The sequence below is a fragment of the Heteronotia binoei genome, chromosome 17 (assembly GCF_032191835.1).
Source record: "Heteronotia binoei isolate CCM8104 ecotype False Entrance Well chromosome 17, APGP_CSIRO_Hbin_v1, whole genome shotgun sequence".
In the NCBI taxonomy this organism is placed as follows: domain Eukaryota; kingdom Metazoa; phylum Chordata; class Lepidosauria; order Squamata; family Gekkonidae; genus Heteronotia; species Heteronotia binoei.
In genome coordinates, this window is record NC_083239.1 from 43,886,381 (window position 1) to 43,913,684 (window position 27,304).

A 27,304-nucleotide genomic window follows, 5' to 3' on the forward strand; every position below is an offset into this window, starting at 1 on the left:
CATCATAAGATCCCTGTATGAATTGGTGAGCCCTCGTTTGGAATACTGTGTAGAATTCTGGTCACCACACCTCAAAAAAGATATTATAGCATTGGAAAAAATGCAGAAAAGGGCAACTGGAATGATTAAAGGGTTGGAACACTTTCCCTATGAAGAAAGGTTAAAACGCTTGGGGCTCTCTGGATTGGAGAAACGTCAACTGTGGGGTGACATGACAGAGGTTGACAAGATTATGCACGGGATAGAGAAGGGAGAGAAAGAAGTCATTTTCTCCCTTTCTCACAATAGGAGAACTCGTGGACATTCAATGAAATTGCTGAGCAGTCGAGTTAGAACGGATAAAAGGACGTTCTTCTTCACCCAAAGGGTGATTAGCACATGGAATTCACTACCACAGAAGGTGGTGGTGGCTACGAGCACAGACAGCTTCAAGAGGGGATTGGATAAACATATGGAGCAGAGGTCCATCAGCAGCCATTAGCCACAGTTTATCGTTGGAACTCTCTGCCTGGGGCAGTGATGCTCTGTATTCTGGGTGCTTGGGGGGGCACAGTGGGAAGGCTTCCAATGTCCTGGCGCCACTGGTGGACCTCCTGATGGCACTTGGGGGGTTTTTGGCCACTGTGTGGCTGGACTGGATGGGCCATTGGCCTGATCCAACATGGCTTCTCTTATGTTCTTATGTTCTAAAGGGGGGCTGCTGTGCAAGAATGCATGCATGGTGCACCACCGCAGAACCTGGCCACACATACAAGGGACACAGGCTCTTGGGACCACGAGATGGGGCCTGCAAAAAGTACATCTGTGTGCATATGGTGCCCTTATGAAAACAACAAGCCCATCACAGGCAAGCGTGGGGGTGCACAAGAGCTGGCGCAGCTGCATCACCCCTCTGAGCCATACGTGCGCCTGGCCCTGAGCCGTACGTGCTGAAGTTGAAGGTGGGGAGGGGACCCACAAAACACCTCTCTGGATCTGGCCCCTACCCATTGCTGTTAAAAATAGAGCACAGGGCTTCAGGCGAGCAGCAGGGAAACAGTAGCCTTGGTAACCCGTTGCCAAGAGACAGCAAGCTGCATTCGTGATGCTGCGGGAAGCGAGAGCTTTGGGAACAGAAGAACCGTGCCACGCTCCTTACGTCACGTGCGTGGGCACTTTCCCCTAAGCTAGGGCATTCCCATCCCTTCATATATATCCCAGCTCTTCAGGACATGACACGTCCAGATCTGTGCAAGATCAAACACGTACACCCTGGGGACACAAAGTTTTGCACACGCCCGCCCTTTATGACCAAACAAACACTCCACAAAAGCGATTCCCGGGTGCTTTGCTGTGCCTGAGTCTGCCCCGCGGGCAGAGAAACAGGGCAGAACCCAAAACGCTTCTCTCACAACCAACGTTCCCCTCTAAGCTGCAGAGTCTTGCGAACAAAAATTGTGAGCTGCCGGCATTCAAGTTGTGAGTTACAGCACGAATGAGCGTGCTTTGGGGGGGTCATCCTTTATGAACCGAGACGAAAATGTGAGCTGGAGGCTAAAAATCAGTGAACTGGCTCACGCTGACTCAGCTTCGAGGGAACACTGCTCACGACCCCCACGTAGCAGTAGAGAGACGTGCAGTAAACCAGGGGACCCGCCAGCGCAGATGCGAGGCCATTATTTTTGCCTTAGTGACTTAAAACATTTATACCCTGCTTATTGATTTTAAAAATTTCAAAGCAGCTAACAGGGCCGGTAGCGAAAGAAACTAAAATACTGTACAAAACAGCAGTGTGCAACACCAGGGGTCCCCAACCACCGGGCCGTGAACCAGTACCGGTCCATAGCCTGCTAGCAACTGGGCCGTGGAGCAAGGCAGAGCAGCTCCGCCTCTCCTTCTGCCTGGGACCCAGGCGGACAAAAGAGGCAGTGCAGCCTCGGCTTCAAGGCTGCCTCCCCTTGCAGGCTAACAGAGTAACGTGAAAAGGCAGAGCGGAAGGAGAAAGCCACACAGGCATTCACATTAAAGCAACCTCAAATACTTAAGAGATTCGATTATTTATATAGCAAATTATTCGTAGAAAATACAGTGTATCACAAAGCGCAAAGAAAAACTTGCCCGAAACAACCATTCCTATATTGATATCCGACAATCTGTTCCTTGAAATTGGAGTTGGGGAATAGTGTGCAATGCCGTGGAAACAGAGTCCAATGCTCCAATTCTTCGCTGTTAGCCAATATCTGGATGGAATGCAGCAAGGCAATAAGACACAACAGGGATGCGCTAAATGCCCTGTTTCATGCGAGGCTTCAACGAGCTGCATAGACAGAAGTTAAAAATCACTTATACATAAACACTGCAGTTTCTGAAAATACAATACATGATACTTGTAAATACCTTCGGAAATGACTAAAACCATTCATATTTGAGACCAACGCTCCTACGTTCGACAGACAAATGACGGCAATAGGAAATTGCCCATAATGCACTTATAAACAATAGGTGTTGAGAATTTCATAAGGTCACAGACACAGAGTTTACAGTGGCATACTTAATACATACAACTTAATTACAAAAAACACGACAAATCCCAGTCAATTTCCTATTGCTGTCATTTGTCTGTCGAATGTAGGCACGTTGGTCTCCAATAGGAATGGTTTTAGTCATTTCCGAAGGCATTTACAAGTATCATGTATTGTATTTTCAGGAACTGTAGTGTTTATGTATTAGTGATTTTTTAACTTCTGTCTATGCAGCTCGTTGAAGCCTCGCGTGAAACAGGGCATTTAGCGCATCCCTGTTGCGTCTTATTGCCTTGCTGCATTCCATCCAGATACTGGCTAACAGAGAAGAATTGGAGCACTGGACTCAGTTTCCACGGCATTGCACACAACTTCCCAGCTCCAATTTCACGACTTCCCGACTCCCATTTCAAGGAACAGACTGTCGGACATCAATATAGGATATAGTTTTTCTTTGCACTTTGTGATAGATATATATATACTGTACTGTAGCACCTTTAATTTGTAGTGGTTTTGATTAATTTATTTACCTAATGTGTTTTAACTGTATTTTATTGTACAATTATATTTATTATAATCATGGTACACTCCATGTCTTGTGAGCCGCCCTGAGCCTGCCTCGGCGGGGAGGGCAGGATATAAATAAAAGCTTATTATTATTATTATTATTATTAATTATACATTGTATTTTCTATGAATAATTTGCTACATAAATAATGGAATTTCTAAGTATTTGAGGTTGCTTTAACGTGAATGCCTGTGTGGCTTTCTCCTCCTGCTCCCCTTGCAGGCTGGCAGAAGGGGCGGTGCTGCTGCGACCTTAGCCTACCCTTCATTTATAGACTGCTGCCAATCAGCTGATCGGTGGGGGTCTTTAAATGGGAGGGGGAGGCAGTCTGGCCTGCTGCCTGGCCACCTGGTGTGTGGGGGGTGTGTGTGGCAGAAACAGCCCCAGTCTCCCCTTCCCATTTAAAGACCCCCGTGGGGGCAGGGATGGGCACAGGTGGGAGGGGGACAGTCTGGGGCAGCAATACCCCCAGTGCCTCCACCCACCACTACCAGTTTGTGGAAAAATTTTCTTCCATGAAACCGGCCCTGGTACCAAAAAGGTTGGGGGCCACTGTGCTACACCATCAGAAAGAAGAACCGACAGTTCAAACCAAGGAAGGAGTGGGGGTCGATCCCGGCTTGGCACCCAAATGCTAGCAGGAAAGAAACAAGATGAATGGAACCCATTCGAGCATTTCAGTTCTATTGCTGGAAATACCCTGAACATCTGTATATCGGACAGAGGGTCACAGGGAACTCTGTCCCGCGGATGAATCTCAACGTGTGGGTAAGTTCACACAGGAGCAGACCTCCTTAAGGCTTCAGAACTATTTATGGCTGTAAAAGATCACAGCCAGCACCATGGCTTTTGTAGCAGCAACTCCTTTGCATATTTAGGTTACATCCCCCTGATGTAGCCAATCCTCCAAGAGCTTACAATAGGCCCCTGTACTAGGAGCCCTGTAAGCTCCAAGATCGGCTACATCAAGGGCACGTGGCCTAATATGCAAAGGAGTTCCTGCTACAAAAAAAGTCCTGGCTGGCGCTATGAATCAGATTTGTGATTTTTAGCAACAAAAGCCTTGAAGTTTTTGCAGCTTAGGCAGCTGGTGAATTGGCCATTTCACTTAATTTCCTGGTAGCTCCACTGCCCTAGAGCGCTGCCGGCAGTCAGAAGCGAGTGTGACCAAGCTCAAACACAGGGATCCCCAACACAGTGCCCATAGGACGCCACGGTGCCCTTGATGTGCTGCTGCCTTGAAGTGTCGGTTTCATTTTCTCCGGCTCCTTTTCCCCAGTGTATTTCTTTTTATTATCCCTCTTCTGTCCAGGACTTGGGCTTTCGCTGGTTAGTTGGCTCTGCCTCCTGCCCAACAGACGCTTTGTGGTTGCGCCCAGGGCTCTTTTTGTATCCAGAACTCCTTTGCATATTAGGCCACACACCCCCTGATGTAGCCAATCCTCCAAGAGTTTACAGGGCTTTTAGTGCAGGGCCTACTGTGAGTTCCAAGAGCTTACAGGGCTCTTAGTACAGGGCCTACTGTAAGCTCCAAGAGGATTGGCTACATCAGGGGTGTGTGGCCTAATACGCAAAGGAGCTCCTGCTACAAAAAAAGCCCTGTTTGTACCACACCCTCCAGAGTGGCTTACAATCACTTTCCCTTCCCCTCCCCACAACAGATACCCTGTGAGATAAGTGGGGCTGAGAGAGCTCTGAGAGAACTGTGACTGGCCCAAGGTCACCCAGCTGGCTGCATGTGGAGGAGTGGGGAATCAAACCCGGTTTTCCAGATTAGAGTCCGCCACTCTTAACCACTACACCACAGCTGGCTCTCTGAGAAGACAAGTTGGTTTTATATTCCACGCTTCACTACCTGAAGGAACCTCCCAGTGGCTTACAATCTCCTCTGCCTTCCTCTCTCCACAGCAGACACCTTGCGATGTAGGTGGGGCTGAGAGAGCTCTGGGAGAACTGCTCTTGAGAGAACAATGTTGGGTCCTCCACTCTTCACCACTATTCCCTCTAAGCTGAGTTGGTGTGAGCTAGCTCACAGCTGTTTAGCCTTTGGCTCATGCATTTTTCTCCTAGCTCAGGAAGGATGGCCCCTGAGCAAACTAATTTATGCAGGAGCCAAATCACTCCCTCACAACTTTAATGCCAGTAGCCCACAAAGCAGAACTTTTGCTTACAAGACTATGCAGCTTAGAGGGATGATTGCTCTTCACTCTACCAAACTGGCACTCACTGGCTGGCCACTGTGTGAGAGAGAATGGCCTAGGTGTCAAACATGCAGTCCGGGGGCCGAATCAGGCCCCCGGAGGACTCCTATCAGGCCCCCAAGCAACTGGCTGTCATCTCCTTCCTTCTCCCTATATCTTGCTTCCTTCTTCATAACAGCTTGCTTTGCTAGGCTTGCTCCATCACACAAGAGCTACAGAGCAAAACCTCTGTTTTCTCCATTGGCTGAGGCTCCTCCTTCAGGAAGGAAGGGGGGAGGCAGAACTTGTTTTTCCAGACTCTCTCAATCACACAGCAGAGCTACTGAGCCAAGCCTCTCTTCCTTCTATTGGTTGAGGCTCCTCCCCACCCCAATCCCCTGTGGAAGGAAGGAAAGAGACAGAGCTTCCTTTGCCCAGTTCCCTGGATCCCATGGGAGAAATACAAAGAAAGCACCTTTAAGACAAATGAGCGCTAATGTTTTAAGAACGTTTTAACTTTTTAATATATATAATTTATATATTATATAATTTTTTTTATATAATTGTGTTTGTGTCCTTTATAAAGTTTATATCTCTGCTACCTAATCTTAAATATACACATGGCCTGGCCCAACATGATTCGGCCCTACCCAACATGTCCTGGCCCAACAAGGAATCATTTATGTCAGATCTGGCTCTCTCATAACAAATGAGTTAGCCTAGCCTAGATGGACCACTGGTCTGATCCAGCAGGGCTCTTCTGATGTTCCTATGATACCTACTGTTTGCACTGCTGAGTGCGGAGGCGGCTTGTACCACCTCAGCGATCGCTCCGCTTGGTTTGCTCTACAGCCATTTTTTCATCTCCCAGTCAACTCCTGGGCTTAGGAAAGCAGACAGAAACCACCATTTCTTGCTCTCCCCGCCCAACTCCATTCAGTGCTTCAGATGGGAACATGCTCAGCTGCTACGGGGGCACGTACGTTGGTGTGCAAAGACAAGAGACCAGAGAGGGTAGCTGAAGGTGTAGGTGTGTGATCTCTTTGTTTGCAGTGATACCTCTAGGGCAGGGGTGGCCAAACTGTGGCTCAGGAGCCACATGTGGCTCTTTCATACATACTGTGTGGCTCTTGAAGCCTCCACTACTGCACAGAGAAGGCATTTGTCCTTTAAATCACTTCTCCAAGCCAAGTTGCTTTCTTTCTGCCTCTCCCTCCATCTATTTCCCTCCCTTTTCTGCGGCTCTCAGACATCTGATGTTCATGTCTTGTGGCTCTCAGACATCTGACATTTATTCTATGTGGCTCTTACGTTAAGCAAGTTTGGCCACCCTTGTTCTAGGGGCAAATCCTTTTCCAGCCACCGTGGATCCTTCCTGTGACTGCATGCCCCAACGCTGCAAGATTCAGCAACACAGACCGAGCGTCAACTCCCTACCTGCAGCCGATGCGCTCAGCAGTTTTCAAGAGTGGCACCAACATCCGGTTTAAAAGAAAAACCTTATCAATACTGGGGAAGTCCTTCTACACTCAACAAGCAATTAGCCGCCCTGAGCCTGTCAGGGGAGGGTGGGATATAAATATGATAAGGGTATGAAATTGTTTTCTGTGGCCCCAGAGGGTAGGACCAGAACCAATGAGTTGAAATTAAATCAAAAGAGTTTATGGCTCAACGTTAGGAAGAACTTCCCGGCCGTTCGAGCGGTTCCTCAGTGGAACAGGCTTCCTCGGGAGGTGGTGGGCTCTCCTTCCTTGGAGGTTTTTAAACAGAGGCTCGATGGCCATCAGACAGCAATGAGGATCCTGTGAATTTAGGGGGAGGCATTTGCGAGTTTCCTGCATTGTGCAGGGGGTTGGACTAGATGACCCTGGAGGTCCCTTCCAACTCTATGATTCTATGAAATAATAAACAAATCGCTTGTGGAATTTGCTGCTACCGGAAGCTAACGTCTTGTCATTTTAGAACAACGTTTGAGTCCCATGGCACCCTTATGACCAACGAAGTTTCGTTCTGGGTATAAGCTTCTGCGTGCATGCAGGTATCTGAAGAAGTGTGCATGCATATAAAAGCTTATACCCAGAATTAAACGTTGTCAGTCTTAAAGGGGCCCCTGGACAAAAACTTTGTTCTGCTGCTTCTCAGACCATCACGGCTGCCCACCTGGGTCTATTCTTACAGTTCTGACCTGGGAAGGCCAGGCTAGCCCCAGTCTAACCAGATCTTTGGAGATGAGCAAGGTCAGCCCTGGTTAGCATTTGGATGGGAGACCCCCAAGGAAGTCCAGGGTCGGTATGCAGAGGCAGGCAATGGCAAACCAGCTCTGAAGTCTCTTGCCTTGGAAACCCAGAAATCAGCTGGGATCAGTCCTTTTTTTGTAGCAGGAACTCCTTTGCATATTAGGCCACACCCCCTGATTTAGCCAATCCTCCTGGAGCTTACAGCAGGCCCTTTACAAAGAGCCCTATAAGCTCCAGGAAGATTGGCTACATCAGGGGTGCGTGGCCTAATATGCAAAGGAGTTCCTGCTACAAAAAAAGCACTGGACTGTGACTTCACGGCAAAAGGGGAGGTGGGGGAGAAGTAGGGCTATATTATAATGGAACAAGTCAGGAAAGCATTTTTATAAAGGGAATGGAGCTGTAGGCAATACCAGTAGGTACTGTGTATGTACTATCAGTTTGCCATATGTATTACCCTTATCGCATTGTTGTCTACATTTTCTGTATCAATTAACTAATACCTATATGCTTTGGTTCAGATCTTTGTAATGCTAACGCTTTCACATTGCTTATTAGTCGCCTCATTCGACTGCATCCACTTTTGCTACATAACCCACCTTGAGTCTCAGTGAGAAATAGGATTACAAGGTCCATGTTGGAAAATACCTGGAGACTTCGGGGAGGGGGGGATCCGGGAAAGGGGGGGTTAGGAAGGGAAGGGGCCTCAGCAGGGTCCAATGCCATAGAGAGCACCCTTCCAAGCAGCCATTTTCTCCAGGGAAGCTGATCTCTCCCAGCTGGAGATCAGTTGGAAAAGCAGATCTCCAGGCCCCACCTGGAGGCTGGCAACCCTCAGTAGGAAAGGGTACAAATGAAGTAAGTAAATAAATAAAGAAGATTGTCTGGTGGGACAAATAAACTAAGTAAATAATATTTTCTGATGCCCACTTGGAGGCTGGCAATCTCTGGAGAAAGTAAATAAAAATAAATATAAAATGAAAGAGTTTCTGGCTCAACATTAGGAAGAACTTCCTGACCATTAGAGCCGTTCCTCAGTGGAACAGGCTTCCTCCTCAGGAGGTGGTGGGCTCTCCTTCCTTGGAGATTCATAAACAGAGGCTAGATGGCCATCTGACAGCAATGCTAACTCTGCAAACTTCAGCAGATCACGAGGAGGAGGGCCGGAAGGGTTGCATCAGTGCTTCGTTCTCGTGGTCCTTTCTTACACACCCAGGGAAATGCCGATTGACACTTTGGGGTCATTCAGCCATTTTTCTCCTGGCCACTTTGACCAGGGATCCTGGAAGTGTTTGCCACCTTCTGGGCATGGAGCAGGGGGGTCACAGGGGATGAACGTGTGTGTGTGTGGGGGGGAGGGGTTGGGTTACCAAGTCCAATTCAAGATATATCTGGAGACTTTGAGGGTGGGGCCAGGAGACATTGGGGGTGGAGCCAGGAGCAAGGGTGTGACAAGCATCATTGAACTCCAAAGGGAGTTCTGGCCATCACAAAACACCTTTTAAATGCTTTCCCTCCACTGGAAATAATGAAGGATAGGGGCAACTTATTTGGGGGCTCATGGAAGTGGACCCCCTGGTCCAATCTTTATGAAACATGGAGGGTGCTTTGAGGAAAGGCATCAAACGCTATGCTGCAGATTTGGTGCATCTGCATCAAAGAACATCCCCCTCAGAGCCCCAGATACCCACGGATCAATTCCCCATTATTCCCTATGGGAATCATTCTCCATAGGGAATAATAGAGTGGCCAGTAGACATTTCTCTGCCCCCCATTTTCTAAAGCGGGGGGAGGGCCTCCAAACCGGGGAATCCCCTGCACCCTCCCTCTCTCACACACACTTACTGGGTCTGGTTCCTCCACAACTTTACTTGCTCTGAAAACGAAAGCAAAAGAAACCGAGGGTCTGTGCTCTGATAAAATTGCTGCTTGCTGACCCTTCCTCATGAAGCACTTCTGGTTTCCTGCTTCCTGCTCAACTTTAAAGGCACGCATTTTAAAAACGGACCTGTTTGCAGGTTTCTAAACCTGAGCTCTAGAAGTGCATGGTGACTGTGGGGGCGGGGCTTCCCTGGCCAGCTAGCTGGGGTGGGGGGAAGCTTATAAAACCAGGGGGTCCCCCGCTGAGACCTGGGGATTGGGAAGCCTAGGGGGAGGTATTTGTGAAGTTCCTGCATCATGCAGGGGGTTGGACTAGATGACCCTGGAGTTCCCTTCCATTCTATGATTCTATTCTATAAATTTTGGGCTGTATGAACAGTATAGTGCCCAGATCACGTGAAGTGATGGTACCGCTTTACTCTGCTCTGGTAAGACCTCACCTGGAGTATTGCGGTCAGTTTTGGGCACCACATTTTAAGAAGGATATAGACAAGCTGGAGGGGGTCCAGAGGGTGGCGATGAAGACGGTGAGGGGTCTGGAGACCAAGTCCTATGAGAAAAGGTTGAAGGAGCTGGGCATGTTTAGCCTGGAGAGGAGGCGGCTGAGAAGTGATATGATCACCAAGTACCTGAAGGGCTGTCATCTAGATCAGGGGTGGCCAACGGTAGCTCTCCAGATGTTTTTTGCCTACAACTCCCATCAGCCCCAGACAGCATGGCTGATGGCTGGGGCTGATGGGAGTTGTAGGCAAAAAACATCTGGAGGGCTACCGTTGGCCACCCCTGCTTTAGAGGATGGTGTTGAATTGTTTTCTGTGGCCCCAGAAGGTAGGACCAGAACCAATGGGTTGAAATTAAAAAAAAAGAGTTTCCAGCTCAACATTAGGAAGAACTTCCTGACGGTTAAAGCAGTTCCTCAGTGGAAGAGGCTTCCTCGGGAGGTGGTGGGCTCTCCTTCCTTGGAGGTTTTTAAACAGAGGCTAGATGGCCATCTGACGGCAATGAAGATCCTGTGAATTTAGGGGGAGGCATTTGTGAGTTTCCTGCATTGTGCAGGGGGCTGGACTAGATGACCCTGGAGGTCACTTCCAACTCTGTGATTCTATGAAATAACTTCAATGCATTTCAAAGGCATCAAACCTCCATGTTCAGAGGCATAAACCTCAGAATGCCCAGGCTGGAATGAGGGACGAGAACAGGAGTACAACTTCCAGCAGGGAAGGAGTTCACGCAGACGTGATCGCCATTACAGCCCGCCCCCCTTTCCTGGTGTTGACTCTGCACACAAAATAGCCAAAGCCTGAGAACGTCAATGTCTAAAGTACCAGTTTCTCCTTGTAGCGGGATTGATCCAGTATGTATCCACAGGGAGTATCAGACATAAGGCTTAGGGATTGAGACTGGACTGTCCAGGGCTTTTAACCCAGCTCACAAGCAACTGGTATGTATGGAAATATAAGAATCATAGAATCACAGAGCTGGAAGGGACCCTCCAGGGTCATCTAGTCCAACCTCCTGCACAATGGAGGAAAATCACAAATGTCTCCCCCTAAATTCACAGGATCTTCATTGCTGTCAGATGGCCATCTAGCCTCTGTTGAAAAACCTCCCAGGAAGGAGAGCCCACCACCTCCCGAGGAAGCCTGTTCCACTGAGGAACCGCTCTAACCGTCAGGAAGTTCTTCCTAATGTTGAGCCGGAAACTCTTTTGATTTAATTTCAACCCCATTGGTTTAATTTCAACCCACTGAAATAAGGTACTCCCCCCTCCTTTTATGGCATCCCTTGGAGGGAAACCTAGTTTTGCATATATTTAAATACATTTATTGGGGTTTTGTGGGTTCAACTGCTATCGTTTGTATTTTGAGTAAAAAATATATATATTATTCATAGGGGTTTGCCTGTGTCCTTTATAAAATTTCTATCTCTGGTACCTGGCATTGCATTTTACGGCCTGGCCCAACAAAACGGCATTTATGTCAGATCCTATGAGTCCCAACACTTCTGCACTAGATCAAGGGCGGGCAGCCTTTTTGGCTCAAGTTCCTCCCATGATGTGTCTATCTGTGAAAATGTTAGTGCGCTGCGAAAGAAAACTGGGGAACAGACGACTGTTGTACCTGGCCAGACATGCCTGGGGAAAGTCTCTGGGTGGTGCCAGCACCTTGGGAATTCAGCCTGGACTCGTCTGGAACTGTGTGGCTCTAAGAGGCAATGACGCACCGACAGCCATGGCCCTTCCCTTCAACATCGCCAATGGCCCCAGCATCCCTGCCAACGCCTCGGTTGCTCAGGCAAAAGATCTGGCTCCAGGCGCCAAGCAAAAGGGCCTGGTGAGCCGCTGTGAGCTCATGCGGCTCGCTGCCCATCCCTGCGCTAGATGCAAGTTGGCAACCCTACAAGAACCACCCCTAAAGGTAGCAGCCCACAAAGATGCTTCAGCCCCTTTTGCGTTACAGCGAACACACAAGACACCCTGCTTGTGGGTATGTACATCGTATAGGGTTGCCAACCTCCAGGTGGTGTCTGAAGACCTCTGGTTATTAACCACTACGCCAAACTGGCTCCCACCCAATGGCAAACCATCCCATTAAAAGTCTGCCAAGAAAATGTCGCAATGTGACATCACCCTATTGGTCAGTATGACGCGGTGCTTGCACAAGGACAGACTACCTTTACCTTTATAAGCTTTCATGTGTTTGCACACGGTATCTGAAGAAGTGTGCATGCACATGAAAGCTTATACCCAGCATTAAACTCCCGTCAGCCTTAAAGGTGCCAGTGGACTCAACGTTGTTCAGCTGACCACCAGATCAGTTCCCCTGGGAGAAAATGGATGCTTTGGAGAGTGGAAGATGATGAAGAAGAAGATATTGGATTTATATCCTGCCCTCCACTCCGAAGAGTCTCAGAGCGGCTCACAATCTCCTTTACCTTCCTCCCCCACAACAAACACCCTGTGAGGTGGGTGGGGCTGGAGAGGGCTCTCACAGCAGCTGCCCTTTCAAGGACAACCTCTGTGATAACTATGGCTGACCCAAGGCCATTTCAGCAGGTGTAAGTGGAGGAGTGGGGAATCAAACCCGGTTCTCCCAGATAAGAGTCCGCACACTTAACCACTACACCAAACTGGCTCTGTGGCATTATCCCCTGCACCAGTCCCTCCTGTCCCCAAACCCTGCCCTCCCCAGGCTTCAGCCTCCCCCCCCCCCCACATCTCCAGGTATTTCCCAACTCAGAGCTGGCAAGCCTATCTGGTTGTAAGAAAGAGCTGGCAATCAGGGGTGGAATTCTAGCAGGAGCTCCTTTGCATATTAGGCCACATACTCCTGATGTAGTCAATCCTCCAAGAGCTTAGAAAAAAGAGCCTTGTAAGCTCCTGGAGGATTGGCTACATCAGGGGTGCGTGGCATTATATGCAAAGGAGCTCCTGCTAGAATTCTACCCCTGGCCGGCAGAACTTTGCTTTGCAGCTGAGACTGGGATCCAGGGACTGGGTAACTGTGGGGTGCCTATTAGCTGTTCAGCTGTACAGGCATCGAGTCCAACATGAGAATTACTCAACACAGATTTTTTTTAAAAAATCAGATGTACACTAAACACAGGTTATGTGCATTCGCTGGAACGTGTGGAAAGGGCACCTGCTAGCCCCATTTTCAGTGTGCACGAGACACGAGATTGTTATGCGCGTTCACTGCAACTGGTTGACGGGGCTCTCGTTAGTCCCATTAACATACAAACAGCCATGTTGGATCATGCCAGTGGCCCATCCAGTCCAAGACTCTGCACACACGGTGGCAAAAAATCCCCCAAGTGCCATCAAGAGGTCCACCAGTGGGGCTAGAAGCCCTCCCACTGTGCCCTCCCTCAAGCACCAAGAATGCAGAGCATCACTGCCCCAGACAGAGTTCCAACAATACACTGTGGCTAATAGCCACTGATGGACCTCTGCCCCATATGCTTATCCAATCCCCTCTTGAAGCCGTCTATGCTTGTAGCCACCATCACCTCCTGTGGCAGTGAATTCCATGTGTTCCTTTTATCCGTTCTAACCCGACTGCTCAGCAATTTCATTGAATGTCCACGAGTTCTCGTATTGTGAGAAAGGGAGAAAAGTAGTTCTTTCTCTCCCTTCTCTATCCCGTGCATAATCTTGTCAACCTCTATCATGTCACCCTGCAGTCGACGTTTCTCCAAGCTAAAGAGCCCCAAGCGTTTTAACCTTTCTTCATGGGGAAAGTGTTCCAACCCTTGAATCATTCCAGTTGCCCTTTTCTGCACTTCCCTTCCCAGGGAGTACCTTGCGACACGGGGATCGCCTGAAAGGAACCGATTATCTTCCCATCCCTAAAAGGTTCCCAGCCTTGGTTGCCTGGAGGCAATCTTTATTTGTCAAACTGGCAACCAAGGAGCAGCTATTTCCAAGCCTTCGAGATGGCGCTGTCGCTTCCCGCCGAGCTACAAGCAAATGTCAGGAGCCGACCGAGCTAAAGAAACCAAAACGGGTCATGCTCACGCGGCCCAAACGCCAGTGGCGTAACCAGACTGGCTTGGGCGCCCAGCCCCGCCTCGTTCTTCGAAACCCTCCCCGCCGCTTTAATGTAGATGAGACCAGAAGGACTGCTTCGGGCACTCGACAGATTCAGACAGGAAACCGACTAACTGTCGCTGGGCAGGCACAAGGCCTCCTTTCAACAACAGCTAGATCGGTGTTTTTCGATGAGCTGGCGATGCCAGACAGGGCTTGCCCAGCTTGCGAGCCGAAGGAAACCCACTGGCTATGTATGCAACCCAGGGCTGGCGGCCTGCAGGAAACTTGATTGCCTTCCTGGTGGTCTGCAAAAAAACAGGAAGGGCTTGGAGCCATTCTGACAGGCTGTGATTGATGGGCTACATTTGGGCTTGGTGGGTCAGGCGTTGTTCAGACCTGTAACATGGGCAACCCCGAAAACGAAACCTGAAGCCAGAACCCCAGAATACGGGAGCCTTACAACCAGTCTTCCCTCTAAGCTGAGTTAGCGTGAGCTGGCTCACAGTTTTTTAGCCTCTGGCTCACACATTTTGGTCTTAGCTCATAAAAAATGGCCCCAGAGCAAACTCATTTATGCAGTAGCTCACAACTTTAATGCTAGTAACTCACAAAGTAGAATTTCTGCTCACAAGATTGCACAGCTTAGAGGGAACATTGCTTACAACTGGCTCTCCTCTCAGGCGCCGGGGGACTAAAACAAAGCAACTCTGCACCTTCAAAAAGCACAGAAAGAACCAGTCTGAGTGGCTGGACTAGGATCTGGGAGAGCTGGGTTCAAGTTCCTGCTATGCCACTGAAGCTTACGGAATGACCTTGGGGCAGTCACGTACTTGCATCTACCTCGCAGGATTGTTGGTGAGGATAAAAGGGAAACAATGTAAGCTGCTGGTTTGGTATAAATCAGGGGTGGTCAAACTGTGGCTCTTTCACACATATTGTGTGGCTCTCGGGAGCCCCCACTGCCCCATCGGCTGGCTTGGAGAAGGCATTTAAAGTCCCTTTAAATCACTTTGCCAAGCCAGCCAGAGGCCTGGAGAATGCATTTAAAGTTACAGTTGCTTTCTTTCCATTCTCCCTCCTTCCCCCCATCTATTTGCCTGCCTCCCTCCCTTCTGACTATTAAACATCTAGAAGAAGAAGAAGATATTGGATTTATATCCCGCCCTCCACTCCAAAGAGTCTCTGAGCAGCTCACAATCTCTTTTACCTTCCTCCCCCACAAGATACCCTGTGAGGCGGGTGGGGCTGGAGAGGGCTCTCACAGCAGCTGCCCTTTCAAGGACAACCTCTGCCAGAGCTATGGCTGACCCAAGGCCATTCCAGCAGCTGCAAGTGGAGGAGTGGGGAATTAAACCCGGTTCTCCCAGATAAGAATCTGCCCTTTCAAGGACAACCTCTGCCAGAGCTACGGCTGACCCAAGGCCATTCCAGGAGGTGCAAGTGGAGGAGTGGGGAAGCAAACCTGGTTCTCCCAGATAAGAGTCTGCCCTTTCAAGGACAACCTCTGCGAGAGCTATGGCTGACCCAAGGCCATGCTAGCAGGTGCAAGTGGAGGAGTGGGAAATCAAACCTGGTTCTCCCAGATAAGAGTCCGCACACTTAACCACTACACCAAACTGGCTCTCCTGAATCTAATGTTCATGTTTTGTGATTCTCAAACATCTGACATTTCTTCTATGTGGCTCTTAGGTTAAGGAAGTTTGCCCACCCCTGGTATAAATGAAGTCAGGAAAGAAGAGAGTTTTCAGAGGGGCCTAGGAGCTCAGAGTGAAATTTAGATCTGAAGAAGTGGGCCTGCACACGGAAGCTTATACCCAGAATTAAATTTTGTTGGTCTTAAAGGTGCTGCTGGACTCCCACTTCGTTTTATTTCTTCTATCGAGACAGAGACTCCGACTTTCTCAGCTAGACCAAATCTGAGATTAAAGCAGTGCTTGCGGAGTTGCACACCTGCCAGGTGTAGGAAACTGAGCAAACACTGGTGTTCCCTCTAAGCGGAGTTAGGGTGAGCTGGTTCACAGTTTTTTAGCCTCCAACTCACACATTTTTGTTTTAGTTCAGGAAAAATGGCCCCGGAGCAAGCTAACTTATGCAGTAGCTCACCACTTTAATGCCAGCAGCTCACAAAGTAGAATTTTTGCTCACAAGGCTCCACAGCGTAGAGGGAGTATTGGCGGATGCTTGTATCAAAACCAGGGCTTTTTTTGTAGCAGGAACTCCTTTGCATATTAGGCCACACACCCCTGATGTAGCCAGGACTCCTGGAGCTTACAGTAGGCCCTGTAAGAAGAGCCCTGTAAGCTCCAAGAGGACTGGCTACATCAGGGGTGTGTGGCTTAATATGCAAAGGAGTTCCTGCTATGAAGAAAGCTCTGATCAAAACTCATTCCAAGGAGACGCATACATGGCACTGCATGCCCCCACACAGAGACCAGTCAGCAGCAGTAGCAAAGAGGAGGCTCCTTACCTGTGCCGGGTCTTCCCATGATAATCTCCTTCTTGGGGGCAGGGTGGCTAGTGTACTCGCCAGGGACGATGACAGGCAAGAGGGCAGCTGGAGAGGGGTGGAAGGCGACAGGCTGGAAAGGGGAGGAGACGCTGAAAATGGGTGGGGCCTGCTCAGGGGCAGAGGTCGCGCTGGGCTGGCTGGAAGGCAGAGTCCGGCCCACGTTAATGGGCACCGGCACCTGCAGCTGCCCCTTGCCCACCAGGTGTTCCTTGGAGCCGGCCTTGCCCATTCGGGGGCTGCCCACCCGGCCCTCCATAGGTTTCTCGGTGAACTTGGAGGGCAGCGGGACATCCGGGTTGCGCACAATGACAGGAGAGTCCCTCTGCACCGCGGGCACTCTGCGCACGGTGGGGCTGGGATCAGAGGTCAACCCGGCGGGCGGCGGCACCAACAGAAGCGGAGAAGCCTGCTGGGAGCGGGACGAGAAAGGCCCTGCACCCGCGGGTGATACGGCCCGGAAGCCGGCGGGCGTGGAAGGGGTGGGCGTGTGCGAGACAGACTCCACCCCCGAGTCGAGACTGTCAGTCTTGTGGAAGTCGGTCGCCGAGCCGGTACTGCTGTGGTGGGAGTCGGCTTTCCGTTTGCCAGGGCTCATTGGGACCGTGAAAGTCAGGTTGGTCTGGAAGGCGGACAAGATCCCTGAATGGTGGCGCTCCCGAGGAGAGGCGTGGTGCAACATCTCCGGGCTCAGCACGGTGCCCCCGACACCCTTGGGGGTGCTCGCGCTAACGTGACGGCTGCGGGGGGCCCCCCGTTGGATCACAGGCGATGCATTGATGGGGCTGAAATTGGCTGGACGGAAGCCGAAGAGCGGGGAGGGGGACGGCGAAGGTGCAGGGGAGAAGGGGGACTGGTTGGAGACGGGGGAGAAGGAGGGAGTGCCAGAACGAGAACTTCCTAGGGAGACCAACATGACGGCTGCCTCGCACTCGTCAAACTCGAATCGCGACAAGTCAGCCGGGGCCACCAGGCGGGGCCGCGAGTCCCCCCGAGCGCTGCTGGTCTCGCTGTCCCGAGAGGTCTCGTCCCAGTCAAACTCAGCGCTGCCTTCCCGCAGCCCGCTGGCCCGTCCCTCCGAGAGGCTCTCCATCTCCTTCGTGCGCATGGACAGGTGGCGGGAGCAGTAGCCCCGGCGCTGCGACTCCTTCATGCAGCCCTCCCGCGAGCAAAGCCGCCGCCACTGCTTGCCGTTGAACTTCTTGCGGATGCCGTTGGGGGTGCACACCACGTCCCCTTTCTTGTACTTCTGCTGAGCGGCCGTGAGGGGTGTGCGGGAGCGAGAAGAGCCTGGAGTGCTGCACTTGTCCACCGACATCACGCTGCTGCTACGACTGCCGGTTGCTTCTGGGCTCAGCAAAGGTGACGGCTGCTCGGGCAGGCGAGGGAATGCGGGGGACTTGGGAGGCGACAGAATCTGGGGGGGCACAGCCACAGACTTTTCCTCTGCCCGCACCCCAGCGCTGATCTTTGAGACCTCTGCGTCTTCTGGCTGTTTTGGCTCCGGGCACGGGTGAGCCAAAGACACCTCCTCCTCTTCCGGCAAGGGAGGGGGCTTCTCAGGTTGTCTGTTATCATCGGGGAGGGATTCAGATCGCCAAGGGGGACGCAGAAGGCGCAGGGCGGAGCGTGGTACCCAGGCAGAGTCTTTCCGGGCAGCAGCGGAGCCAGGGAGGACCACCGGCCGGGCAAAGAGAACTTTGTACGAGGGTGGCTTGGCACTCACTTCAACCACGGTGCCTTCCCGATACGCCGTCTCCTCGGAGTCCACGCAAGCACAGACGGCTGTGCCCACCGTCAAAGCAGCTGGCGGTGGGATGGCATCCAGGACCACGTCCACAGCGCTGGACCCCAGCGCCCCTTCATAGTAGGCCGTGACACGGTCGGCAACAAACTGCACCCCCAAGTCCTGCCCCCGCCGGATTTGCTTCACGATAGCCGGTTGAAAGATCCCGTCCCGCTGGGCTAACACCCGCTGTGAGCGCAACTGCCGCATGTCATACCCACTCGGGGGCACCGACCACAGGTCCCCTGCCCCTTTGTCGTTCTCGTCAGCGGAGTGCTCGCTGGCCGTGTCCGTGCTGGAGGAGGGACAGCGCCTGGGTTCGTCCTCTGCAGGCACCGCCAGGCCCTCGCTGCCATTGGACTCCTCGCCCCCCGGGTACTTCCTGCTGGGCACGCGGACTTTAAAAGCTGCCCTGCGGTTCAGCGAGACCTCCGGCCCGCAGGCATCAGCTCCCGGCTCTCCCTCCCCTTCCGGCAGCTTATAAGGGTCATCGTGAGCTCCCGCCAACTCCCGCAGGCTGGGGTCCATCTTCACTTGCATGCGCCGAGCCCCCACAAATGCCGGGGGTTGATCGGGAGCCTCCTCCCCACCCCCTTCCTCAGGTTGAGGCCCCTCCTCGAGGGTGGTCTTGCGTTTCTGAGCCTTGGCCCGGGTGGAGGGCGGAGACCGGCTGCTGCTACTGGAAGAAGAGGAAGAGGAGGAGGAGCTGGCGGCCTTCTTCGCTGGTTTCATCTTCCCCCCAGGCTGGATGTGGGCTTGAGGAGCTAAGGAGAGAAAAGCAGAGGGAAAGGTTAAAGGGCATGCCTGGGTTCAGCATGCATAGGGAGGGGTGGTAGCTCAGTGGTAGAGAATCAGCTTGGCATGCAGAAGGTCCCAGGTTCAATCCCCAGCACCTAATGTTAAGACGACCAAGTTAGGAGGTGATGGGAAAGACCTCTGCTTGAGACCCTGGAGAGCTGCTACCAGTCTGAGTAGTGACTTGGGATGGACCAAAGTTCTGATTCAGTATGTGGCAGTTCCATATGCACATATGCCTGTGGCTCAGTGGCTGAACATCTGCTTTGCATGCAGAAGGTGCCAGGCCCAATACCTGGCATCTCCAGTTTACAAGGACCAGGCAGTAGGTGATAGAAAGACCTCAACCTGAGAGCCAGGAAGTGGGGCTGTACCTCAGTGGTAGAGCATCTGCTTGGCATGCAGAAGGTCCTAGGTTCAATCCCTGGCATCTCTAGTTAAAAGGATCAGGCAGGAGGTGATGGGAAAGACCTCAGACTGAAACCCTGGAGAGCCATGAAGTGGGGCTGTAGCTCAGTGGTAGAGCCTCTGCTTGGAATGCAGAAGGTCCCAGGTTCAATACCCGGCATCTCTAGTTAAAAGGACCAGGCAGGAGGTGATGGGAAAGACCACAGACTGAAACCCTGAAGAGCCACGAAGTGGGGCTGTAGCTCAGTGGTAGAGCATCTGCTTATCAAGCAGAAGGTCCCAGAGTCAATCCCCGGCACCCCCAGTTAAAACCCCAGCACCACCAGGCAGGACGTGATGGGAAAGACCTCAACCTGAGACCCTGGAGAGCCGCTGCCATTCTGAGCAGACTATACTGACCTTGATGGACCAAGGGTCTAAGTCAGTATAAGGAAGCTTCAAGCATGTTCACTACAACAATACAGCAGCCCTGAGCATTGAACCCCAGCTCTACACCAACTGTGCTCCACCTGCCCTCCCATTCAGCCCATTATTTTGCTCCCACCACCTCTGCTAATGTTTTTCATTGCTTCTGCTGTTCTTAGTCCCTACAAAGAGCCAGTTTGATATAGAGATTAAGTGTGCGGACTCTTATCTGGGAGAACCGGGGTTGATTCCCCACTCCTCCACTTTTGCACCTGCTGGAATGGCCTTGGGTCAGCCATAGCTCTGGCAGAGGTTGTCCTTGAAAAGACAACTGCTGTGAGAACCCTCTCCGCTTCACCCACCTCACAAGGTGTCTGTTGTGGAGGAGGAAGTTAAAGGAGATTGTGAGCCACTCTGAGAGGAGGGCAGGATATAAATCCAATATCTTCTTCTTCTCCTAACACCCTGCCTATGAAGGCAGGGCTGTTGTTCAGTGGTAGAGAATCTGCTTGTCACTCAAGTTCGATCCCTGGCATCTCCAGGTTAAAGGAGCAGGTGGTAAGTGATGAGAATTGACCTTCTCCTGAAACCCTTCACTTGAGACCCTGGAGAGCCACTGCCAGTCTGAGTAGACAACACTGACCTTAATGGACCAATGGTCTAAATTAGTATTAGGCAGCTTCATCTGCCCATGAAAGAGAAATGCCCCCCCCCAATACAGTTTCTCAGTCACCAAGCTGACATACAAAATCAGACCAATGAGCTGTCAAGGCAGTCCCGTAGCCAAAAAATTTTGGGTGGAGGGGCTCGGGAGCTAAAAAAATTGGTGGGGGCTTGGCTACTTCTTCCCTCCTGGCCCCAGCTCTCTCTTGCACACTCTCTCTCTGGCTGTTGCTCTCTCTCTCTCTCTCTCTCTCCCTGGTCGCTGTTGGTTTCCCACTTTCTATCTCGCTGCCACTCTCTCACGGTCCCCTTCTCTCTCTCGCTGCCCCTCTCTCACGGTCCCCTTCTCTCTCTCGCTGCCCCTCTCTCACGGTCCCCTTCTCTCTCTCGCTGCCCCTCTCTCAAAGTCCCCTTCTCTCTCTCGCTGCCCCTCTCCCACGCTCCCCTTCTCTCTCTCGCTGCCCCTTTCTCACGCTCCCCTTCTCTCTCTCTCGCTGCCGCTCTCTCAAAGTCCCCTTCTCTCTCTCGCTGCCCCTCTCTCAAAGTCCCCTTCTCTCTCTCGCTGCCCCTCTCTCACGCTCCCCTTCTCTCTCTCGCTGCCCCTTTCTCACGCTCCCCTTCTCTCTCTCTCGCTGCCCCTCTCTCACGGTCCCCTTCTCTCTCTCGCTGCCGCTCTCTCACGGTCCCCTTCTCTCTCTCGCTGCCCCTCTCTCATGGTCCCCTTCTCTCTCTTGCTGCCACACTCTCACAGTCCCCTCCTCTCTCTCGCTGCTGCTGCTCTCTCACTGTCCCCTTCTCTCTCTCACTGCCGTTATCTCACGGTCTCCTTCTCTCTCTCTGGCTACATCACAGGTGTGTGGCCAAATATGCAAAGGAGTTCCTGCTACACAAAAAGCCCTGCTAGTTGCCATCTCAGGTAGAGCACTTTCATACCCATGTGGTGTAGCAGTCAAGAGCATTGGACTCTAATCTGGACAGTTGAGTTTGATTCCCCTTTCCACCACATGGAAGCCTGCTGGGTGACCTTGGGGCAGCCACGGCTCTCAGAACTCTCTCAGCCCCACCTACCTCACAAGGTGCCTGTTGTGGGGAGAGGGAAAGAAATGTGATTGTGAGCCACTTTGAGACTCCCTAAAGCAGAGAAAAGTGGGGTATTAAAAGAACCCTACTTTTCTTTTTCATGCCATCAGCTGCTTGATCTTTAAGCTGGAGGTTGAACCTGGAGCACTTTCTGCATGGTAAGGAGACCTCCACCACCGAGTCACAGCCCCTCCATTAGGAAAGACAGGAGACCAATAGCCCTACACTATATTCTCTTGCCGCCACCCTTTCCATCTTCCTCAGGTCAAATGCACGATCACCCACAAACAGCACAAGCAGAAATACCGGTGCACCTTGAGGAAAAGGTTATTTCCTTCCTATATCACCTTTAGAAAACAGTCAGCAAGTGCAGAATTACCTGGTGACTGAACCTAGTCCTAAAGTCCCACATACCAGAAGTGCAAGCTTTTGGTTCACACAGAACACTTTTGCGGGAGTTTAAAGAACAAAGAAATCATCAATAAAACTTTAACTCCCTAGCAGCATTTTTATTTTAAGTTAAGTCCTATGTTGGTGCTTTTTTGGCTCAGCCAGAGACCAGGCTGTAAACTGGGCAAGAGTTGAGGGCCAGCAAGTTCGGCTCCACCTACTCTGGCCCGGCGTGGGCACAAGGAAAAAGCCCGTCTAACACCTTCCTCTTAAGAGTCAACATCCACGTGATGTTGGAGCCCTTTCTGAGCACCACCCAAGGATGAAGGAGCAGAGACTTTGCATGAGACGCTGAGCTGGCTGAACCTCCCTCCTGTTGAACATATGAACATATGAAGCTGCCTTATACTGAATCAGACCCTTGGTCCATCAAAGTCAGTATTGTCTTCTCAGACTGGCAGTGGCTCTCCAGGTCTCAAGCTGAGGTTTTTCACACCTATTTGCCTAGACCCTTTTTTTGGAGATGCCAGGGATTGAACCTGGGACCTTCTGCTTCCCAAGCAGATGCTCTACCACGGAGCCACCGTTCCTGTTAACGCCAGAGGGAAGAACAGGTTAAAGAGTCATCTGCCTTGTGTTTTTTGCTCACGCACAAAGAATCCCACATCCAGATTAAGAAGGGGGGGGGGGGAATCTTTCCCAACTGGGTACTAGGAAAGAGCCAGATGGCAAGGCCCCCCCCCCCAACTTTGTTAAGACTGCAGGCTACCAACTGCCCATTGTGATGTCAAGTAACCATTAAAAAAAGGCAAATGTTTAATGGGGCTGCTTCTAAATACTTTGATTTTTTTTCAAAGTGTGATTATACACTAAGCTAGGCCTGGAGTATTTTGTATTCCTTCTTCGCAACGTCACAGCATACAGCACCCCAAGCTCTGTAGGCCTAAACCTGGGACGGCTGTTTGTGGAAAGTTATTGTCTTCCCCATAGGGGGAGGGGAAGAGAGACGTGAAAAGAAGAAACAGCCATTTACTGGGAACCCTCCCAAGGAATTCCCCCCCCCTCCGCCACACGCACACAAACGCTCCCATCTCAGTCGTTGCCCAAAGATAGGATCACAAAGCTTTCCACTAACAAATCAAGCAGGATTTGGTCTGGCTTTCCTACTCTTTTCTCTTTCCCCCCCACCCCAACCCCCCAAAAAAGAGAGGAACAAGAGGCTTCCTGGAAAAACAGAGGGCAGCTGAACAATCTCAAGGTCCGGAGGCAAAACATTTTGAGTTTTTTCATTCTGAACTCTCCATAATAATATTTATTTATTATCCACTGTCGCAATCGGGGGGGGGCACCCTGCCAACGTCAGCTTCCTCAAGAGAGGGTCATCCCCAATTCTCCATAGCCATAGAGTATTCAGAGCCCTGAAACATGCCCCCCTCCATTTCCTCTCTGGGTCATTTCTAAAACCAAAGGCTTTTGAAGTCCTCCCCACATGGGGGCACAAGCCCGTTTCCAGATGGAGAGGAGAAGGCACTCGTGCATACCTAAAAACACTTAGTCGCTGGTGCCACCCTTATTCTTGGGTCCGAAACCTGGAGTTCAGAATGCTAAAATCACCCTCCGGTGCAAATTCTACAGCAGGGGTGGCCAAACTGTGGCTCTTACACAAATATTGTGTGGCTCTCGAAAGCCCCCACTGCCCCATTGGCCGGCTTGGAAAAGGCATTTAAAGTCTCTTTAAATCACTTTGCCAAGCCAGCTGGAGGCCTGGAGAATGCATTTAAAGTTGCTTTCTTTCCACCCTCCCCCCATCTACTTGCCTGCCTCTCTACCTTCCTACCTTGTGGCTCTCAAACATCTGACGTTCATATTTTGCGGCTATCAAACATCTGACATTTATTCTATGTGGCTCTTAGCTTAAGCAAGTTTGGCCAACCCCTGTTCTACAGGGTCAGTCTTTCCCTGCTTATTCTTCCTGGAACCCCCCCCCCCCCATGCAGGAAATGTTCGGAAGGATTTTCTTCCCTGCCTCCATCTTTCCCCCCTACTCCCAAGTCAACAAGGTGCAAACAGTTCCCACGCACAAATTCGTCTTATCAAGCCTGAACGCCCCACCACCTCCCGCCAGGTGTCCTTGTTCCTTTCAAAGTGTGCGATTTTCTTCTCTTCCCCCACCGCCCCATGCACTCCTCTCCCTTCCCTCCTCCCCGCACTTCCCTAAGACCCTCCCCTCTTATGCAATTCCTTCCCCGCACACGCACTGGCCAGGCCTTTCTCCCGATCCCAGCAGAACCGGCGCCGGGGTCGCCCGATGCTACCTTGGAGCCAACCCATAATAGTCACACACCCCCAACTCCCCAAATAGCCCTTAACTCCCTGCCTGCATTCCTGGGGACTGGAGTGGGGGGCGCAAAGTTGCAATCTCCGTTTCTGGATCCGTGCAATCGGCCCCTCGCTTCAGCCTAGATCCCCTGTCAGGGGAAGCGAACTAAGTTGCGGCGCGCTGAAAGTGGACAAGAGACCCCCCCTAGACCCTCCCCCATTTTTTGTTGCACCTCCCAGAACAGAACTGGGGCAGCAAAGTTGGTGCATTCGATCCCTTCTTTGCAGGGCTCTTTGCAGATATTGCCTTTTGTGGGTCTTCCTATTGCCCCCTCCATAGGGGGGCACTAGAGTTGGGACCTCCCAAAGCCCCTTACCTGAATGACCCCCTTTCCGTGGAGTTCAGTAAAGCCGGAACCCACCCCTATGCAAGGAGCCTTGGTACAGTCCAATCCTTTCCCCCCCCCCTCCCCCCGGCCTCCGATGATCCAGCCCGAGCCCCTCTCGGCCCCTCCGAGCCCCTTTTACTCCAACAGACAAAATGGTGAATGAATCTGGACCAGCTGGAGCCGCTGCCCAATCAGCTGCCACAACTAAGTGACAGATTTTCACGACGACCAATAGGAAGTCGGAAGGGCTTGCGCATTAGCCAACCTATCGGGACAGGCATCCGATTTAGCCTATCAACGTCGAGAAGGGGCGGTGACCTCTTTAAAGTATGCCTGCCAGTCTCTGGAGAAGAGCAGTTACAGTAGCCAATAGCAAAACCAATGAGAGAAGGAGCAGGAGAAGCTCTACATACAGTATCCAATAGGGAAAAAGAGGAGGAGCCAAGAATACAGAACTTGTTTACCTGGCGCTAGGCGAACAGGAAGAGTTAGCTTCTTCAAGCTTCATGGGACATGTAGTCCTCCAGGACTTTCTATACGACTGGTTAATCCGTTTAATGCTCACAAAAAAACTTTATTTCCCAGGATGCCTCAAGAAAGGAACGCAGGCCGAAAGAAGACGCGGTGCTTTCTGGGACATTTGCTTCTCAATACTATTCTCCCTGCTCGGGATGGCTAAACCATGGCAAGGCAAAGACACCCATTCCCATCTCGCTTTGCTCGGCGCAGAAGCCCCTCACGGCCCTAGTAGTCCAGCTATTCTGGAGGATACTCGTTTTTCACGGGAAGAACTTCAACTCCCAAGAAGCACCGCGCGCCAATTTCTTCAGGGCGGGTGCCTCATGGGAACGATAGTCTTCAAGACCAGCACTTCCTCCCCTCATAGGAAAAGAGGAAGGACGCGACAGTAAAAAGACTAGGTCACCCATCATGCTTTTGGACACCGCAGCTTTTTAAACAAGCGACGGGCCCACGCAAGGCCTTATGGGATTGGTGGTCCGCAGGGGCTACCACCCCATAGGCTATCCTAAGGAGTTCCCTCAGGAAAGACTACAACTCCCATCAACCCCCGCTTTGGTTACTCCTCAAGCCCGTCCCCTCCCCCCTCGGAGCAGCAAAGTACAACTCCTGAGGTGTGTGAGTGGGGGGAGGGTGGACTTCGTCCCCCTGTTAAAGTCCCCTCCGCGGAAGTCTCATTTGAATGTAATTTGCATGTCATTAGCATATCCATCCACTCACCCGACGTCCGCTCCTGGCCTCTCTTGCCCTGGGCCGGGGCCCCTCTCGCTTCCCCTCAGCAACAGCGGAGCCGCCGCCGACAGCGCCGCGGCCAATCAGCGAGCGGACCGGGATCCCTCTTCCCCACGTGGGGCCGAAAAGGCGGGCCCGGCCACAGCCAATCCGCGAGCGGGGCGGCCGAGGGATGAGGTCACCGCGGCTCTCGCGCATTGGTGGAGACGCGTGGGGCTCGGAGCCAATCGGGAGGGCGCTCTGCGCGGGACCGGACCAGGGCGAGGAAGAGCGGGGCTGCTTCGGAGTTGGGTGTTTAAGGGAACGTGAAGACGCGGCTTCTTACTGGGATTCATGACTGCCTTGCGCGGGCACCCCCGTGCTGTCACGTGCAATGCAACGCGCATCACTGCCAGCATCGCCACCCAAGTGCCATGGAAAGTAGGGTTGCCAATCCCCAGGTGGGGGCAGGAGATCCCCCGGGTTGGAGGCCCTCCTCTCGCTTCAGGGTCATCAGAAAGTGGAGGGCGGGGAGAGAGGGAAATGTCTGCTGGCAACCCTATCATTCCCTATGGATATTATTCCCCTAGGAAATAATGGCGAATTGATCTGGGGAGAGGCTGTTTTTTGAGCTAGAGGCACCAAATTTTCAGTATAGCATCTAGTGCCTCTCCCCCAAATACCCCCCATGTTTCAAAAAAATTTGACCAGGGGGTCCAATTCTATGAGCCCCAAAAGAAGATGCCGCCATCATCATTTCTTATGGAACGAAGGCATTTAAAAGGCATGTGGTCCCTTTAAATGTGATGGCCAGAACTTCCTTTGGAGTTCATTTGTGCTCCTCACACCCTTGCTCCTGGCTCCACACCCAATGTCTCCTGGCTCCACCCCCAAAGTCCCCAGATATTTCTTGAATTGGACTTGGCAACCCTAATGGAGAGTCATGCACTAAAACTTTGAATGCTTACCTAACACGCATGATCCCGACAGTGGTGCAGTTTTGCTCTGGCTCGCCGCTAAACTAGCGCGTGCCTTGGGGAAAAAGCACTCAGGCTTTCCGTGCAGAATGCGCTCCCCCTATGCGGGGCGGTTCTGGTGCTCACCCATGCTTCCTTTCCTTTGTCAGGACTGTTAGACCATACGCCCTCCGCCTGTTGGGTGTGGGATTCAGACTTTCCTCCGCCCACCCCGCCTTGCAAGTTTCCTTTCTTGCAAGAGCCAAGCAAGATGCTGACCATGACACTATAGAAATAGTTCCCTGAGTTCTTTCCCTTTGGGAAATTCCCTGCCTCCCTGACTCATCCGTTGCACAGAATTCTGGGGCCAGATGGGAGTCTGCTTAGCCTTATTCGGGCTTGCTCGTGACCCCGCACAAACTGTAGAATCGGGGGTCTTCACCCTCCGGAAGCCTGGAACCTAATCCTTCCATGGAGGA

At 51.7% G+C, this 27,304-nt stretch overlaps 1 protein-coding gene across 5 annotated transcripts in view; it reads right to left on the reverse strand.

Moving 5' to 3' along the window:
* The window catches only part of CIC (capicua transcriptional repressor), a 75,967-nt gene extending 49,978 nt beyond the window's left edge, over positions 1-25,989 (reverse strand). For 2 of the 5 annotated variants that reach the window (XM_060258149.1, XM_060258147.1), the window contains exons 1-2: positions 24,628-24,765; positions 16,366-18,954 (exon numbers count right to left, since the gene is read on the reverse strand). In XM_060258149.1, the coding sequence (XP_060114132.1) occupies positions 16,366-18,922 (2,557 nt within the window). In that variant the 5' untranslated portion in view covers positions 18,923-18,954; positions 24,628-24,765. Of the gene's footprint in view, positions 1-16,365; positions 18,955-24,627; positions 24,766-25,878 lie in introns of those variants that run through there. The other 3 variants (XM_060258151.1, XM_060258150.1, XM_060258148.1) reach the window with 2 other exon arrangements.
* Between the last annotated feature and the right edge of the window lie 1,315 nt (positions 25,990-27,304).